Source organism: Aythya ferina, assembly GCF_964211825.1.
Source record: "Aythya ferina genome assembly, chromosome: 5".
Taxonomy (NCBI): Eukaryota; Metazoa; Chordata; class Aves; order Anseriformes; family Anatidae; genus Aythya; species Aythya ferina.
Window position 1 is genome coordinate 41,934,397 of NC_140301.1, and position 18,047 is coordinate 41,952,443.

Genomic DNA, 18,047 nt, shown 5'->3' on the forward strand with positions numbered 1-18,047 from the left:
GTAGGGGAGGGGCCGGGGAAGGGCGGCCCCGGATGCGCGTAGCACGGCTTCATGGGCGGGCTCTGCGCATGCGCGGCAGCGGGGTGTGTGTGTGTGTGGGGGGGGGGGGGGTGAGGCACAGCGCCCCCGCGCGGCGGCGCTGTGGTACTGCGGCTGCTGGGGCTGAGGGGGTTTAATTAGCGCTAGCTGTAGTGTGTGAGCGTATATATATATGTGTGTGTGTGTGTGTGCATATCTATGTGTGTGTGCATATATATGTGCATATATGTGTGTGTGCACCTGTCTGCGTGTGCACTGCCGCGTGCTGTGCCGTGCCCTTGCCTGCAGCCCCGTGTGCAGCAGCTGCCTGCTGCCCCTCCTGGTGTAAATCCCCGTAAATACCGCGGTTTTCTGCCGTCCTGCACTTCCCGATGTAAAAGTGCCGCCGAATTTCACACGCAGTCCCATGGCTTCGGGATCTGCACGTGCCAGCCCACCCCAAGCCCCTCATCCCGCTTCCCTGCTGCCAGGAGCAGTCCTTAGCCAGCAGCACGGTTTATTTACATTTAACACGGCAAAAATGACGATCTTTAGTCATTTAATAACTTTTTAATTTTTGTTTTTACGCTCTGACTTCCAAAAATCCTCACGGGTAGTTTCTGTGCAGGACAAACATGATGTACTCCTAATTTTCCTCAGATTATGATCTTTCAAATGCTTTTATTATTATTATTATTTTAATGTTCTAGGTCTGTGCCTAGTCTTTCAATGAAAGGAGATCTATATTCTTCCTCCACATCTACTCTTTGTACTGAAGATACAGACTACGGTGTAGATCAGGTTCTAAATTTTGAACCGTGTCACACCCGATACATCTGAGTAATCTCCATCCTTCAGTTTGTGTGTGCGCTGCTTTCTGTTGCCTCACTACGTACATCATCTTGAAACTAACATAATGTATTTTCTGGTCGCCATTCAATGGCTTTTTAGCTCTAATATTGCAGATCAGAGGACAGCATAGACAGGATGTGTATGATCTGATAATAATAACTATAATTTATGTTACCTTTCTCTTTTTCAGAAAACAAAACCATTCATATTTAATGTACTGTCTGAATGACATTAATTTTTTTTCTGAGAAATTAATTTACACTTTGGGCATCTGCATTTTTGGCATTTTCTTACAGCTTGTGATTGTATTTTGCCAAGATGAAACTATAGGCAACCTACGTGTGTCATTTGGGACATGTTGGACTTAGGCTAATTTTATTTCCCAGATTGCCAAGTTTGTGGAGAAATTTAGAGGCTATAAAATTTGGTCTCATGCTAATGCCTGTAGAAACTACCAGTTTTTGCATCTATTGATTATGGTGTTTAAGCAAAACAATTAACATTTGCGCAAGGTAGCGCTGTGGTCATTAGGACCGGTCAGACAGAGGACTGTGAGGTTTCTGAGGTTTCTGAGTTACGGCACTAAGTTACCACACAGAAATAAAAGCCAAGTCTTTGGCAACAGAGGTGGAGGAAAGAAACAAGTCTACGATGAAAAAAAAAAAGGGGGGGAGGGGGGGGATTGAAGGATAGCATTCTGAATTAAGAGAATAGTGAAAGTAAACAAGGACGGGATATATGGAAACAAATATGGCACCCTCACAGACAAGTTGTTTTTCTGTGGTGTGTGGGTTATTCCCCCCTCCTACTGCCATCCCATTCCTGCTTCTGTCAAGATGTTGAGCTTATAGTTTTACTTCCAGCTGAGGAAGGCTGGGCAAGATTCCAGTGTTAGTTATAGGCAGGATTTTTCCCTCTCAAACAGTGTACATGCAGCCTTTTAGTAAAGCCGTAAAAGCGGTTGCCCTTTAGGATTTGTGTTGTCATGAAGTCAGCCGTATTTATTCATCTTAACTTAACTGATATTTTCTGACTGATACACGTGCTACGTGCATGGACTGAAATCAAAACTTTTCTGTGGAAGAGCCAAATTACTTTTTAATAAAAGAAGTTATCTACAGTAAAGACCCTTTTGTACATGGGACTGGGAGAACATTGTACAGGTTCTCACTCTAATGGTTTCTGACTAATCTTTCTCAGTAATTATGGGAACATAAGTGTGTGTAAGATGCTATTCATTTTCTTTGTCCCAGCAGAGAACAAAATAACTAGTCATACTTTTTTTTTGGTCTCACAAATTTTAGAAATTCCAAATCTTTACGTATGATGGAAGAAGACGTTACTGTTCGAAGGCAGCTGCTTAGCAACCCTGCTTCGCTGTTTCGCAATCAGCCAGCTCTTCCCACACACTGCAGTGAAACGTACGTCATTTCACGGTGACTTGCATTCCAGCTTTTCTTTTGAGTTACTCTTAGATCTCAAAGAAAATGAAACAATAAGAGTTGGAAAGAATAACAGGAACCTTTGGTCTCTTAACTGTACTTTTTTTATATAATAGGATGATTAATGCTTTAATATCCTTCTGCAATAACCACGTTCCAGAAGTTCTGGCTAAGAAAACTTGGGTGAAGCCCAAGAGCTAATTCAAACCACTTGGGGAAACCCCCCTGAAGATCCCACTCGGTTGGGTCCCAGCATTTGATGTATAGCTTCCATATAAATGTGTGCATGCACATTTCTCCTAACGCTCTTCCACTGCCCAAACTCCTAAGAATTTTCAATAGCAGAAGAGGTTGCATTTGGGTAAGAACGGGTCCTGGAGAAGATGGGCACTGCGAGCAGAGTTGGTCAGGCTCTGATCAGGCTCCTGTATCTATAAGCTAACAGAAATACGGGAATCAGAGGAAGTAGCTCCAGGAATACTAATTTCAAGACTGAAGTGACCAAACCATTCTGCCTACTGGCAACTACTGAGTATCCTTGCTGTACTTGGAGCCTTAATGCAGATTACAAAAGCCTGTCTCTTGATTCATGTCAGTGAGTGCACATAAGGTGATAAAAAGACCCTCTATGATTTTTCATGTACTGTCATGGGGTCTAAGACAAATTTTTTAAAAGTATTTTTTTCAGCAGGGATAATACAAACTAATACTAGCTTTTTTTTTTTTTTTTTTTTTCTTCTTCTTCTTTTTCTCATCAGTTGTAAAACAGTAAAATAAAACAATCTTATAAGCTTTTCCATTTTATACATTTCATTAGGAACATTTAAATTCAAAGCTAAGATTTCAAAGTGATTTTCTAGGTTGAAATGCCAATTAATCACAGAGTGATGTGTTATTCAAAACAGTCACTGAATAATAAACCCTCACAAATCCTCTACGTTAAAGATAAGCAACATATAATTAAGTATGATTTTTTTTTCTCTTGTGGATTCACTTGTACTGGGAGTAAATCAGCTTGTTAAGAGATTGATGCAGAATTTAGTCCTGTGACTCGGAAGTTGAGGTCAATCAGTGCTGTAAGCTCAGGCTTTTACCAGGCGGTGAAGGAGGGGTGGCTGACAAAATTAACTTCACCAGACCGTGGTAGACATGCTCCTTTAGTACTATGGACTGCATATGGAGAAGAAACTTCTCATCACGCTCTCAGGAACAGACTGAGTTTGTCCAGCTTATATTATGTACTTTATTTGGGCTTTGCTGTGTTCCCAGACAGGCCAGGTGAAATTAGTAGATGGTGATTTTCACTAGACAAGAATAGGATGTAGTATAAAATAAGAAAATAACCTGACTCTTTTACAGGGAACGGTCTTTAATGTTTCTTTTCAGTACTGTTGTCACTGCAGGTAGAATGAGTCTCTTTAAAAGGATAAAAGCATGGGTTTCTGTGATGTAACAAGTGTAGGTGTAGGCGTTTTTTGTGTGTGAAAAAGCAATTTAATACAAGGCTTAATACCCAAATGGGTAGAATTTATCCAAGTAGAGTATCATTGCAAAAGAGATCAAAATAGTGTTGCAAAGCCACATTAACAGGAATGTAGTTTATTAAAATGATGCCATACCAAAAATCTTTTTCACTGCTCTGTTGCTTGGTAAACCTGTCGTGTGATGAATCACCAGTTTTAGGAAGTGGCGTTAATTTTCTTTGTTACTCTCAGTTGAGACAAATGATACTGCTGCAGGAAAGAAATCTCAAGAATACCAAGTACTTCTAAGTTGTTAGTCACTGACACTAAATAATGGTGGTGAAAACCAATGATTGTAAAATAGGCGTGTGAGTTAACTAGCTTAAAATTTAACTTTGAAGTTTCTTTCAATTTATGAATGAAGGGAACTAATAAAATAATCTCTGGTTATATTTCTGTTGGAAAATAATAATAATAAAAAAAAAGTTGTTTTCTTTCTACCAATGGCTAGTTATGCTTAGGGGTAGAAAAGTTATTTGGAGTTCCTGAAGAACCTGGTATACTGAGGTCACAGATTGGTTCTGAAATTGTTGGTCAAAATTAGAGCTAGGAATGTTTTAGAGATGTGGGACTTCCTCTTTGACCTGCTTGTCCAGTATCCTTAAAGCACACTGAATGGTTAAATTAACTGTGTATCAAGTAACATGGATGTTAGTGTTTGCTTTTTTTGCTTCTGTGAGCCTGAATATACATCTCGAAAACCATACGGTGCTGGCTGAATCCTCACCTTTCCCCATGACATGTTATCTTCTGTTGTCATTCGGAAATCATAGATTGCTTGCCTTCTGCCACGCACTTCACAGTGCCAGGACGTTTAGATGTTGGATAGCAGTCCTTTCTATCCCGTGTCAGGCTTTGTGATGTTTTCCTAGCTTGTGTTATATTTGCTGTAGAAAGACTGAGCAGCACCAGGGTGTTAATTAGGTTTTTGCAATGTGTTGATTAAATGTTAGAAATGCACGTTGAGTAGATCCAGTGGAACCGGTTTTTGAAGTAAAATACAAACACTAATGCTCTCAGACTTCCTCCATAAACAAATGATTGTGATTCATCTCGCAGCATTTCATGAACTGTGCAGTTCTTTCCTGGTTCGTTGTCTGCTGTCTGAACGCAGGGTTTGTCTTGCACACTCTGCATTTCAGATATATATAACAGGCACTAAAACGATAGCAAAAAATAGTTTTCTATTTTTGTTTCTTCTTTGAAGATCCTTGTAAAGTGATACTGAGATTCTCAAGAGCGAGCAATTTGTTAATCACCAGTGTGGAGTTGGTAAAACTGCAGCAGTCTGAGGCAGAAATACAGATTTTCATATTTGGCACCTGCGTTCTGTACTTGATGGCAATCTATAAATATTTACATACTGCAAAAGTGAATGAGTTATTGCGGGAGCTGCTGCTGTTTCTTGCTTTGACAGGAACGAGGTGACTCTCAGGGTGTGAGTTTAGTCAGGGGCTAACCACGCAAGTGCGGAGCCTTCCTCGTGCGGCTTCTGCTGAAGCTGCCATTTTGTCATCTCAGGAGGAGCATGCTGAGACCTCCTCTTTTTTGTTGCTGAATGCCTGTGCTTACAAAACTAATTGATAGTTGGAAAGGAGCGCTTCCTTTGGCCATTAGTTGTTCAGAAGTTTTTCATTTGAGCTGCTTAAGCGTTTTAAGGAGCTTTAGCTTCGGACCCGTTTCATACAGAGCATCCACAAGAGCTTTTGTACGGCACCATTTGCTTCCTAAGAGGAGCTCAGAGGGCCCCGTAGGAGACGTTCAGTGTTGTGACAAGCGTTGTACGGATGGGAGTGATGGCAGGGAGGGATGTTCCAGGATCTGAGGAAGGTGGGTGTGCTGCCTGCCTGTCTTCCACCGTGGTGGAGCTGCGATATTGCACACAGCCTGCAGGGCTGCTCGCCGCTGCCCGTGGCCAGAAAACGTGGCTGAAGCCACGAGGGAGCAGGTCCTACCCACCAAGGGAGCTGCAGTTCTGCCTTTGCAGTGGGATGTGGCGGGCCTGGAGGTCTATGAACACTTCCTGAATTTCGTTAAACTCCCTGTATGAATTTGATACTCTTAGCAGGCAGTATAACAGCTGGATGAGCTCTCTTCCATAGTAATAGCATTGTTTTAAGGCATGTGCCAGATGTAGGGGCTCATTGCCCACAGCCACCAGCCTGTGCAGCTGCTAATATCAGCTTTCTACTCTCTGGTTCTGTCTACGTTATGACTTTTCTTCTTGCTTCCTCAGATGTATTCCACCTCCACAGACTCTGGTTCCTTTGCACTCTCAAGGTCTGTCCCAGTGCTGCTGATGGTCCCATTCCCACATTAATTACTGAGGTTTCCCCAGGCCTGATATCGTCAGACGTAGGCAGCAGTTTGTCCTCCTTCCCATAACCTCTGGGTTTACTTCTGTGCTACATCACATCCACAGAAGCCTTCCCTGAGCCGATCAGAAAAGTTACTGTCTTCACTGCTTCTGGGCTGTTCCTAAGGGATCTGCAGGGTGAGGGTGGACTGTGAGGGTAATGGGGATGGGTGCTTAGTGGAGGTTTCGAATTTGCATGCTGACAAGCTGGAGCTGCTGCTTTGCACCTGTTGTGCTGTTCATGCTGCTGCATTTGCAGCTGCCTCCTCTATCCCGCCCAGTTCCTCGATGCAAAGTTTGCATCTTTTGGGGAGCTGAGGTCCTGGAGAACCTATCTATGAACTTTCCAACAGCAAATTGTTGTCCAGTTGTGTAACAGCTAATAGGGGGTGTACCGTGCCCCTCAGGGCTTTGGAGTGTTACCGATGGACATTTGTAAGTGATAAACTAAACACATTTTAAGGGAATACATGTACAGCTCATTTACAATTTCTGCTGCTCAGTGGGGGGGATTTAGGATCATCTCTTTCTGTCAGTCTGGGAATGTGTTGGAATCACCATTTACTCTTGTACCTTGTAAGAAGAGTGTTTTGCACTGATGAATGGTTTCTTCAATCACGTTGTTCTGACTGCAGTGCTTAAGCAAACCACATTTCAGAAGCATTTCATAGTTAAAAGAGTAGCTGGTCTCTGTTTCCTACCTATACTGCCTTACATTCTCTCACTGTTTCTAGCATTGCTTGTGCTTCACAACAAAGATTGAGCGTACTAGCATAGGCAGAACTGTGGCATGTTTGATAGATTTATTTTGAACCTGCTTGCTATCAAGTATGCTCATCCTAACGCTCCTGCCTGGGACAGCAATGCTTTTTTATTAACAATTATATAAGCTGTCAGATCTCCTTTTGGTGAGCAAAACGTGTATATGTGAAAACCACAGTCCATGCCCAGTGTTGTGCATTCTGAACGGAGCCAGAAGCAAACCAGAAGGAGCGGGGAACAGAGGAGAAACGTGCTAAAGAATCGAGATGGGGTGGATGTGTTTTCAGGATTAGTTTTGTGGTCGCTTTTTGTTTCATGTTTTTTGTTTCTTTTACATGTATGTAGTTGTGACCTGAGATGTACCTTTGTCCAGAACCAGCTCAGTGCCCTCATAGCGATGAGATGTCCAGGCAAAAGGAATTTCATCTAGTCCTTCTTTTAGGGGAAATTCAACTGAGGAGGAATAGAACACAGGCATACAGATGATCTCAAGCTGAATGTCAGTTAGGAACATCATGCTCTGGCAAGAGGGCTGGCGTGAAACTGGAGTATGTAAGCAGGATGTTGTCTGCAAGGTGTGAAAAGCCTGGTTGATGCAAATAAACCTTTAGCTGGAGTAATGGGTCTCGTTCTGAATACCGCAGGTCATAAAGGATGGGAGAGTCCAGAAGATCCAAAGGGGAGTGATGAGAATGATCAGACTCCTAGGAAGAATGCAGGAAGGGGCTGAATAACTGGATCTTGTTTCTTCTAGAAAAGGGAAGGTTTAAGGGGACATGATGAGACTTCAAAGAAATAAAAAAGCTTTCATATACAGGAGAGGAACAAATTTCTCTACTTCTAGTTGTGAGCAGGACAGAGAGTACTAGGTTTAAATTGTCACAGAGAAATTTAGATCAGTTACTAAGAAAAGTATTTCATTCTAATAGTAGGTGTAGTCAAGCACTGAAACAGATTGATAAAGGACGTTGTAGAGTTTCCAGCATTAACATTTTTTTTTCATAATAGTTTGGAAAAAGTAGTGGCACTCAGAATTGATTCTGCCTTGGAAGAAGCAGTATTGGTAACCCCCAAGGTTCCTTCCAGGTCTTTTTTCTAGATGTCTATATCAAAAAATCAAAATTAAAAAAAAAAAGAAGAAAAAAAAAGTTGAAGTAATGCAGGGATATCATGGAAAATATAGAAATAATTTAGTGTGGCTTTGCAAAAATTTACTGGTTTACATCCATTCTTATTGTCTTTCACATTTGAAATATTTTGATAGTTTCAGTCACATAAAATGTACCGTAAGTTGAACTGTTGAACTGTACGTTATCCCTGATTTTTTGTAACCACTTTATTAGAAAGATGGTGTGTATAAAAAGAAACTTCTATTTATAAAACAAACAAAAAAAAACACAAAAAACTATGCGCATTCAGGCAACTGTGAGTTTTGTAATTTCTCCAATAGTTCAAAAACATCTTTGATGTTTTTATATCTTAAGCTGAAACAATATCCCTTTGGTGGCAGCCCAGACCATCATATGTGAGTTATAAGTTTATAAATATGAAAATAATTTGAGTTTTCAAAAAAGCGCTACATTTATTTTAAGTGGCAAAGTTATTACAATCTAAATCTGTCATTGGCTGGGAAAACCAACAAAGGCTGAAAAATGCATTTCAAATAAAAACCGTATCCATCTGGTATTGTTTATGTCTTGCAACTATATTGTACTGGTCATCACTTAGGCCACATGATCTACATATGATTGTTCGGGGTTTTGTGTTTGTTTTGATTTATTGGTGACTTTGATGAGCTTGTGGTAACGCATAATGAAGTTGTGCTCAAAAATATCACTGAAGATTTGCAGAATTTACCTCATTTACCCACTGAGGCAATGTTTAATTTGGAACATCTAGCTATGCAGAAAGTAAGTTAATTGTTACGGTCTCCTTTTGCTGAACCGCATCATTTATTTGGGGGCTGTGCTGATTTCAGTTTTACTAGTAGCTCATGGCAGAGGCTGAGCGCTGGACTGAGATAAGGGAAATCTCAGTTTGGTTCTCAGGTCTGTTGCTGCACGACTGTGTGACCCCAGGAAAGCTGCTTCATACTGCTTCATAGGTTATTTGGCACAGCTTTCATTCTGTGTGGTGTGGTACCTGTCACGGTGACTCCTTAATGCCAGCTCCATAACAGACTCTTAACAGCCCCCTGAAAGAAAAGAGAAATACAGGGCCAGTGCTTTGCTGTTGATGTAATGTGGGCAGCCCAGAAATGGTTTCCAGTTCTTTTCAGATTGTGATGGCTCAGAAAGAGGTGGGCTGTGAGTCCCGTGGGAGGGGGAGAGCACCTCTTCTGCTTGAGCTGGCAGTATAGCTGGGAAGTTAACACATTTCCCGAAAAAGCCATGTGTGTGGCTCTTAAGTGGAAAAAGTGGATTGGCCACATGCAACAAACCTAGGAGAGGGAGGAAGGAGGAGTAGGAGGATAAAGAATTTTACCCCTTGAAAGGATGAGAAGGCGAGCATCCCAACTGGTGTCCCTTTGAGTGAAAATTATACTTGCGTTAATCAGGGGTATTTCTAGATGGAGGCATGAAGCATGAAGATGAAAAAATACTTAGACAGTTGACGTTAAGAAGCAAGATCACCCTTTCTTCATATATGTTCTCCTCATTAAAATGGAAGAGAAAAAGCTTCCATTACCCTGTACCTTCTCTATAGCCAAGCAATTCTAAGGAAACAAAATTCACAGCAGCTCTCCTACTCAGATATCAAAACCTGCAGCTTTCGTTCCTTTGTCAGCTTCCACCTACTGGTTATTTCAGTGGAATTTGATGATCCAGGTCACATGTGGGATTTCTGTGGTGTAATTTTGTCTTGCAACTTCTGAATGGGGAAGCACTTGGGTCTTAGGGATTTGGGGAAAGGTAGAATGGTGAGGTGATTGTCTGTGTAACACTGTAAAAGACTTGGGTTTAGATGGCTTTTTTAGATTTTGTTCTTTTTCTCAGATGCATCAGCATCCACTGCCCATGGTTCGTGTTGATGCATTCCTTTATGATGATGATTTTCGTTGATTCATTGTGTGAGGAGGAGAGAATGAATAGAAATTACTGCACAGAGTGTGGCTCATACAAGACTGCATCTTTAGGTAAGTGCTCTTTTGGGAACATGAGAAACAAATTCAGTTCAGCTAAACTGGTTTGTGCAATGACTCAGCTGGACAGCACAGCATCCAGCTGATGGAGGACTTCATGCACACTGGTGCAAAACACAGCCAGAATTATTGCCATTAACCCATGGAAGGAGATTGCTGCACATGTAAGTCGAAGTAATTTGCAGTGTGTAAATGGCCCCAGCTGCCCACAAAAACTGGGCAGGGAAGAGGTACAGCTAGGTACAACTGAAAAGGAAGATGCAAGAAGAAAACTGTTCCTACTGTGCAGTAACCTCAGTCTCCTCTTGCACACTGAAAGGCAGTAGAAAGCACCATCTGTCTTAAAGCTCATGTGTGGTGTGGTACAGATCACTGCTGTCACCAGTACAGCACAGGCATTGAAGAAGACATAGTTTATAAGGAGAACATTCTGTTTCTTAAAACCTTGGAGTTAAATTTTAAGCTATTATTATGTCTGCCCATAAAAAGGTTTGCATGAATTGCATTGAGCTTTAGGTACCATGTTTTCTTTTTTACATAAATGACTGCAAGTTACTGTATTTGGTTTTCTTCTAAGTGTGTCACTGTGCAGAAAAAGGGAATTTAGTTTCATGAAGGATTTCAAAATTCTCCATGTAAGGGAATGAGTCCCCAGACTCAGGACAGTCTCCATGGCAGGCTACATCAGATCTGCAAACCCTGGTTTTCCAGGGTCCCCACACTAGTTCAGGCAAGAAAGCAGACAGATTTTCAGTGATGGCAACTCTTCAGATTACTGTTTCATTGGTTAATAACGCATTAGTCAGCACTGCCCACCCAACACCTTTGTTCTGTTCTTATTTCCCAGAGTTTATTTCACATTCCTTTTCTCTCATGAATCTAAAGTTTCTTTATCAACGCGTACTCCCTGACCTGACAGGAAAGGTAGTGGTTGACGCTGGCTCCAGGCTTGGTACAGAGCTATTTGTGGTAACTTCCAGCACAGGAATTTGTATTTTATTATTGTGACAATCATTTTCCTTCTCTGACTGCCTACTCTCATTACTCGATCTTGGACAGGTCACTCCTAATAGCATCTTTGGTTTGACTGTCTGAATAGAGTATGGTGCTACCTAGTAGTGATTTTAGTTCTTGCTCTTTCCTCACAAAAGGGAATACCAATGATCTTGCTTATGGAGAGGAGAAGTCTGTTGTCCAACACGGCAGCATATTGCTCTCACACATGCTGCTCTTTTGCTAATTCCTGCTCTGTCTCTCCTTCATAAGTAAGTTTGTCCCGTATGTCTTGACCATGTCTATATATAGATTAGTTATGTCAAATTCCTTTATGAAGCTGACAAACTGTTAAATTACACAAAGGAAGACTTTGATATGAATTTGTCTCCAAAAACATATTGTCCTGCTCTGCGTTTTAAAATGCACATAAAATACTTCATCGAGAAACTTGAGTGCAATTTTGATTGCTTTTGGCATGGCTGGTGCAACATATGGCCAACAGCAATGCAAAACACACATTACAACTTTGTTACAAAAGTCAATGGCTGTTTAGGGCTCAGTCTTGGAAACACTGGAGCATGTAATTTTACTCATCTGAATAATCTAATTTTGGGACTACTCAAAAGAGGAAAGTTACTCCAATTTGTAAATATTTGCAGCATTGGGTCCTTAAATGGTAACGCTTTTGTTAGCTGTTGAATTTGTTTTGAAGCTCTTAAATGCTTGTATTGTTAGAGTAGAAGATAGTCTCAAGATAAAGCAGGAAAAATGTTTTGTAAAGAGTTTTACTTTTTGTCATATTCTTGGCTTGTGTTGGAGAAATGGTGACTTCACCTTCACAGGTTGCGTTTCTGCAGAATTGAGTGGCGTCAGAAAATGTTAATTAAATTGCAGTCCACAGGTATTTCAAACAGTCTGTATCTTTAGCTTTGTTTGCTTGCCTTTCCCATTGTTAGCAATAATGCTAATGTGTAATAATGGTGTTCAGTGGAGACAATGGCAGATAAAGCAATATCTCTGCTAGGGCCCTATAAGCTCAAGCATTTGGTGGTTGTTTTGTTGTTGTTGTTGTTGTTTGATTATTTTTTTTTTTTGGGGGGGGGGAAGGTTGTTTATTTCTTTAAAAAAACAAAACATCTCTATCAACTTTCCAAAATCTCGGTCCCAAACCAATCCACTGAAGTATTTTGGGCTTATCATTGCGGGATAATACCTTTTTTTTTTTCATAGGTAACTCTATGAAGCACCTGAAAACGGTAGTAACAGTGTTCTTAGAGGTGTTGACAAAGACTATCCAAAAATATCCCATTATATTATGGGTACATTGTCCTCCATTTTCACTTGCATTGACCTTGTGTACATCTTGTTTGTGTACATCTTTGTTTGTTTGTTTGTTTCTCTTGCCATTTTTTTCTTCAGTTCTTACAAGAAACAAAAATGTACAGTCTTTTCTTTTCACACTATTTTAATAATGTTTTCTTTTGCTTTTTTCCTTCCTAGGCCTTTTTCCATCTGTTTTGCAATTGAAGTGCAGTTGGAGCTTTCCTTTTCTTTTTATTTTGATCTCTTATGTTGGATTTCTTTTTAAAAATCACAAGATATAAGGGGAAATTGCCAAAATAGAGGCTTAGCTTTGAAAAATACATCACATCCACTGTAAGACATCATCCTGTTTTAAAATACTTTCTTAATCTTAACCTTTGTTTTATATTTTCCATTCCAACTGAAATATTTGAAGTCGTTCTAAAGGCATCGGTTACTAAATTTCCTTTTCCTAACAGAGGGTTATCTTTATAGCTCAGCATCCCATCTTTGTGGAGTAGAAATGCAGACTTTTGCCAGTTGCAAGAAATGGCAATTACAAAATACCAGCTCACTGACAGAATAAAAGTAACTAAATAATATGGTTCAGTGGGTGTGTTTTTAACCACTGTACAGTAGGTATCCTGTTCATGAGGGAAACTGGTAAATCAGCATTCTGAAAAGTTGTTTCTGTCTTTGCTTGTTTTGGTCCTAAACAAAGGCTTTGTATTGGAAAATAAATTCTCAAAGTAGCAAGGAGAAAGGAAATTACGAAAATATGATAATGTGTGTCAAATGGCTTAGCCTTTTTCTGGAATGAACTTACCTGCTGACTCATGCAAAACAGATACGTCTTCGCTGTTTCTCCAGTGAAATAATGACAGGATTGCCACTAATTTCCTTGAAACTGAGCGTGTAAAGAGTTCCTGTGTTGAATAACAAAACTAAATATCTCTGTGTTTCATTAACACTAGCAGAAAAAATGTTTGTAGGATTTGCAAATTTGCATTTAAGAACACATAAAGGACTTTTGGCTATTGGTAATTGTTTTCTTGGAATGCCAGTGCATGTGTACCTTCCACAAACAATATGGGTTTCAAATAATAGGATATCATATGGGAACTGTTTCCATACTCCTGTTGTGGAAATAACTACTACCACTTTAATGAGAAAAATGTTTTGTATTTTTCCTTTCTGGGGTATACCAGTTGCTTTGTTACCAGCTAAAACTGGTGAAAAGGGTACGCTGAGTGAAACACTGGCTTTAATCCTGTGTTATGTGCATATGCTCTTGAGTGGAGTCACACAAACTTCTGGCTGCAGTAATGCATTTGAAATTAAAGTAACCAATTTTAAACCATAAAGAAATAATAAACATACATAAATATAACACAAAGTAAGCAGTATCATCAGGTTACCTAGTTCAATCCCAGGCCGCCAGTTTATCCATAACCTTCACTTTTTGCATATTCTTTGTGTTCATTTGTGTAGCACCATACTGTGATGAGACTGAAGGTGCAGTTAGGAACTTTGTCAAGTTACTTCAGTGGAACTGGAGATGTATATACATGCTTTTCGTCCTCATATATTCTTTATTATAAGACTTTGTTTTTCCTTCACACCTTGTAATTCTGCTGAAGTATTCATTTCAGAGCATAAAGATAAGAAGATATTACATTTTCAAAGCAACGCCTGAGGACTTTGCTGCTTGCATCTCATTAGATGTTAATTTAGTCATGTGACTTCTGTTATCACCCTGCTTTTAACATCTCATTAGATTCTTTTTTACCTCCAAAATGAATCTTCTCTAGAGATACCTACTAGCTTAAAAAATAGTCAGAATCCAGATGCTGATAATAATTTATGACACAAATATGGAAAAAACTTTGAAAAGTCCTTTCTTAAATAACCATTGAATTTTTGTCAGAATATGTTCCGAAAGGACAGCAAGGAGTAATCTTAGTCATGAATTGGTTTGTTAAAGTACATTGAAAGTTGCTCAGCATCTTTTGCCATTGGAGCAAATGTTTAGATGCTGGGTGGAAACTAAAATAGTTCAACAGATTTAAAATCAGTTGCTGCCCTCTCTGTTGTGCCAGCACATAGCCGAGCAGATCAGGGACTTGGTCCAGCTGAAAGAGAACCTGCAAAAAAAAAAAAAAGTGGTTCAGCTGGAGCAGTATCTGGGGCTGGCCATGTGGTCCCACACTCCTTCGTAGGAACAAGGATGTGTTTAGGGAGAAGGGGCTGCTGAAATCAGTTTAATCAGCACAGTCACCTACTCTGTAAATGCAGTCTTATTTTAATTCAAGGTTTAAGAGTTTTTGAAATAAAGGAGGTAACAACACATGTTCAAAATTCCCTAGTAGTTTGGTTTTCTGAATTGATGCTTAAAATACGAGGACTGCCATTAGTAAGGCATTAAGAAACTTCAGTACTAATATAAGTTCTTGTGCTGTGTGTATTTATAACCTTTTCCTCCTTCAGGTTGTCATTTTAAAGATCCGTTTGTGAACAGTCTGTCAGTCACTTGTGTTTGGATTAAAGGGCTGCTGCTCATGTGTTTTGTACAGAAGGTCAGTGGTTTTGTTGTTTCCTCCCCTTGAAAATAAAAGAGTAACGTAAAATGTCTCCTTAGCCTTGGAAACTGTGATCTGAACCCTGCTTACAGCCTAGGTGCACTAAAAATCATGGAGTAATGCAGATTCTGATAAGTGAGCTCTGATAGGTCTTGCTGAAGTGTGTTTTGTGCCCTTGCTGTCTGTCCTGCCCCACTGCAGGAAGCTGTTGTCCATGTAGCACGGCAGTAGTCGAGTGTTTATCTATAATACCTCTACCACCTCAGTTCATAGTCTGTCAATTTTATCTACAGTTAGCAGTGGCTTTATGCAGAGGACAGGAGTTCACAGCTGTAACCTACCTTCTTTAGGGCTCCTGGTGGTGACATCAACTGGAGTGATCCGTCTTGTTTCTCTGCTGCCTAGATGGTCGAGCTTCTTTTTAGAATCACACAATTATTAAGGTTGGAAAAGACCTCCAAGATCATCTGGTCCTCCTGCAGCTTATAGTGCACTGTTTTAAGATAAAAGATGACAATTTTTAATTGTATCAAAAAGCTCTAAGTATCATAAACTACTGGATAAGGAGTTCAGAAGTCCACACACAAGAGGTGAAAGTAGCCATTTGACCAGTCATTCTGACTACTAAACTGTCCATATTTCTCAGAGAAGTACTGCTTTCATACACTAGCCTGCCAGTTCTGGATAAGGTACGATAATGCATTTGGTTCCCTTCTGCTCACTACAAGCAGTTGTGACCAACTTGTCATGGTGATGCATTTAAGGAAAGAGAGCTGCTTTTTTATTTATTTTTTTTTTTTTCTGAGTTGGAGCACTCTTACAGAACCCATGGAATATAGCTCACAGAGATGAAATGCTGTGATGCTGATTTTTTTCTGAACAGTAGACCCTTGTTTCTGCTATTACTGATACTGAAATATTTGGCTATAATTTCAATTGCTATAATGCATTCTGATAGCATCAGCTGGGACCATAAACTGTGACAATTTGTCATTACTTTCCCCACCAGAACCCCTACCAGTTGCAGGGGTGGTAGCATCTGTTTCTTCGGTCAATCAGAATAGCATGCGTTGCATGTTCTTTATGAAGTGGGATATACATGTATATTTTAGCCTCCTGACAAGTACTTGTATATTGTTAAGTGGGCAAAATGAAATGCTATTCAAAAGGTAAATGTTTTATCTTCTATACAAGCATTCAGATTTTCTGTCAGAATCAATAATTCCCTTTTACATCTTCCCAATGCTGGAAGGAATTCCCAAAATGTGAAATGTTAAATCCACCATATTAGTATGTTCTCTGCACAGCCTAATAGTTGGTCACACAGGAAAGACTGGAATTTGTTTGGATTTTCTCTACACTGTCAACATACATGGATGCACTTTCAAACCACGTTGTGGAATGCAAGCAATATGCAGATTAGCATTCTTTGCTTTATTCCCTCAAAAAAAGATGTTCTGATTTATGTTTCTCCTCAGATTTAGGATGTGATGTATTTCTCCATTTTTAAGAGGAAATCAAACACATCTTGTCAGAGTGTTAATGAGCATTCATATTCTCCTGTCGCTATAATCTCACCTGTTTGAAAATGAAATGATGTGCTAATATCCTTTTTGGTAGGTGAAAGAAAATGAAATCAAGCCAGCTCCTATGCTGTCTGGTAAGGCAGTTGTTTGGGAAGGTAAAGCCAGTGCCAATCAGCATTTTGCCTTTCTGTCATTCCCAGTCCCAATATTGGTAACAAGAATTTAGTTGTCAAACCTACATCTGTAGTGTCTTTTCTAGTTATGATCCCTTAGTAAGCCACTGAGCCTGTGAGGAGCCTGTTAGTATCCTCAAAAAACCTTTAGCTAGCTTAACTCCTTCACTATAATCAATAAGTATTTGCAGTATTACATAGATAAATGAAAAGTATCAGCCATCGCATACATCATCTCCTCTCCTATGGCATGCACTGTACTAGGACAAAAGTTGGATACAGCTTATTTCATTTAATGTAATGAATCATGTATTTTAATTAGAGGAAAGAAGTCAGTTTTATTTTTTAAGTTTATTCCAGTTATTTACTTCAGTTTTTATCTACTGTTAACTCAGTGAAATACCCCTTTTTGTGACAAGTCCAAAATGGTGGTAGCAGGTGCTGTATTATGTTGACAGGCTTCATGACTACTTAAAGGCTTTATTTGTCTCTTAAATTAATTTATGCCTTGTGAAATTTTTCTCCTTCAGGTGGTTCATGCAGACATCTGTACTCAGGCTTCACTTCTTCAGAAGGCTGATGTTTGTTGTTGTAATGAATAATGTCTTTGAATATTTTCTTGACAGACTGGAACAGGCCAGGTAAGCTATGTGTCCAAACAAGTAATCTATTTCTTTGGCAATGTGTGTGTAACCTTGTGAATTATGGAAAACCTTAAGGATGTGCTTTTTGAAGTCACATACATAAATTACATAAGGAAATTCGCTTTACTCAATTGTTTTTCTTAAGTGCTAAGGTGAAAGGGCAGTTGTTTGTTATTAAACCCACTAAACGCTGCTCCTTTGTTTACCCAAATCCTGCCCTGGATCCTTGTACTGATCTGTTAAAATAGTATCTTGCTGTTCAAGAGTCTGAAATTACTCTATCAGCATAAAGCTTAATCTTCAGAAAGAAGACAGGTCACTCTGCCTTGTGGATGTCAGAGCATTAATACAGATGCACTGCAAAACATAATGATATTTCTAATGTATCTTCACAAGGACGTGACAGCAAACAAATACGTGGTTAAGATCTTTCTCTTTCAGATACTAGACACTCCCAGATGAACTTTTGTTAATCGAGCAGTGAGCAGTGTCCATTTAAAACATAAATAACTTTACCTGACGAAGTTACTGTTCTTTTAATATGAGCAGTAAAGAGGAAAGCGTGCCTATGTCTCTGCCAGCCCAGCCAACAGTGTGACACTGCAAGCAGTTCAAGGCTTGTTCTACAGCCCTCGACACCAAGCAGTAACGTCAGCCAGAGAGACAGAATGGATAGGTGAAGGGTAGTGGGTGTTTCAGATTGCCATCAGATTTGTTTCCAGGCACATGACA

General features: G+C 39.8%; 1 protein-coding gene across 12 annotated transcripts in view; it reads left to right on the forward strand.

The window, feature by feature from the left end:
• The first annotated feature begins 64 nt into the window (after positions 1–64).
• Positions 65–18,047, forward strand: part of LOC311437378 (uncharacterized protein) — a 51,184-nt gene continuing 33,201 nt past the window's right edge. For 5 of the 12 annotated variants that reach the window (XR_014693424.1, XR_014693425.1, XR_014693426.1 and 2 more), the window contains exons 1-4: positions 65–85; positions 2,175–2,291; positions 9,950–10,089; positions 17,202–17,312. Coding sequence is in view for 6 of the 12 variants with exons in the window: in XM_084520591.1 (XP_084376717.1) it covers positions 69–85; positions 2,175–2,291; positions 17,202–17,312 (245 nt within the window). In the remaining 6 variants the exon portion in view is untranslated. Of the gene's footprint in view, positions 86–829; positions 1,265–2,174; positions 2,292–9,949; positions 10,090–17,201; positions 17,313–18,047 lie in introns of those variants that run through there. The other 7 variants (XM_084520591.1, XM_084520587.1, XM_084520592.1 and 4 more) reach the window with 3 other exon arrangements.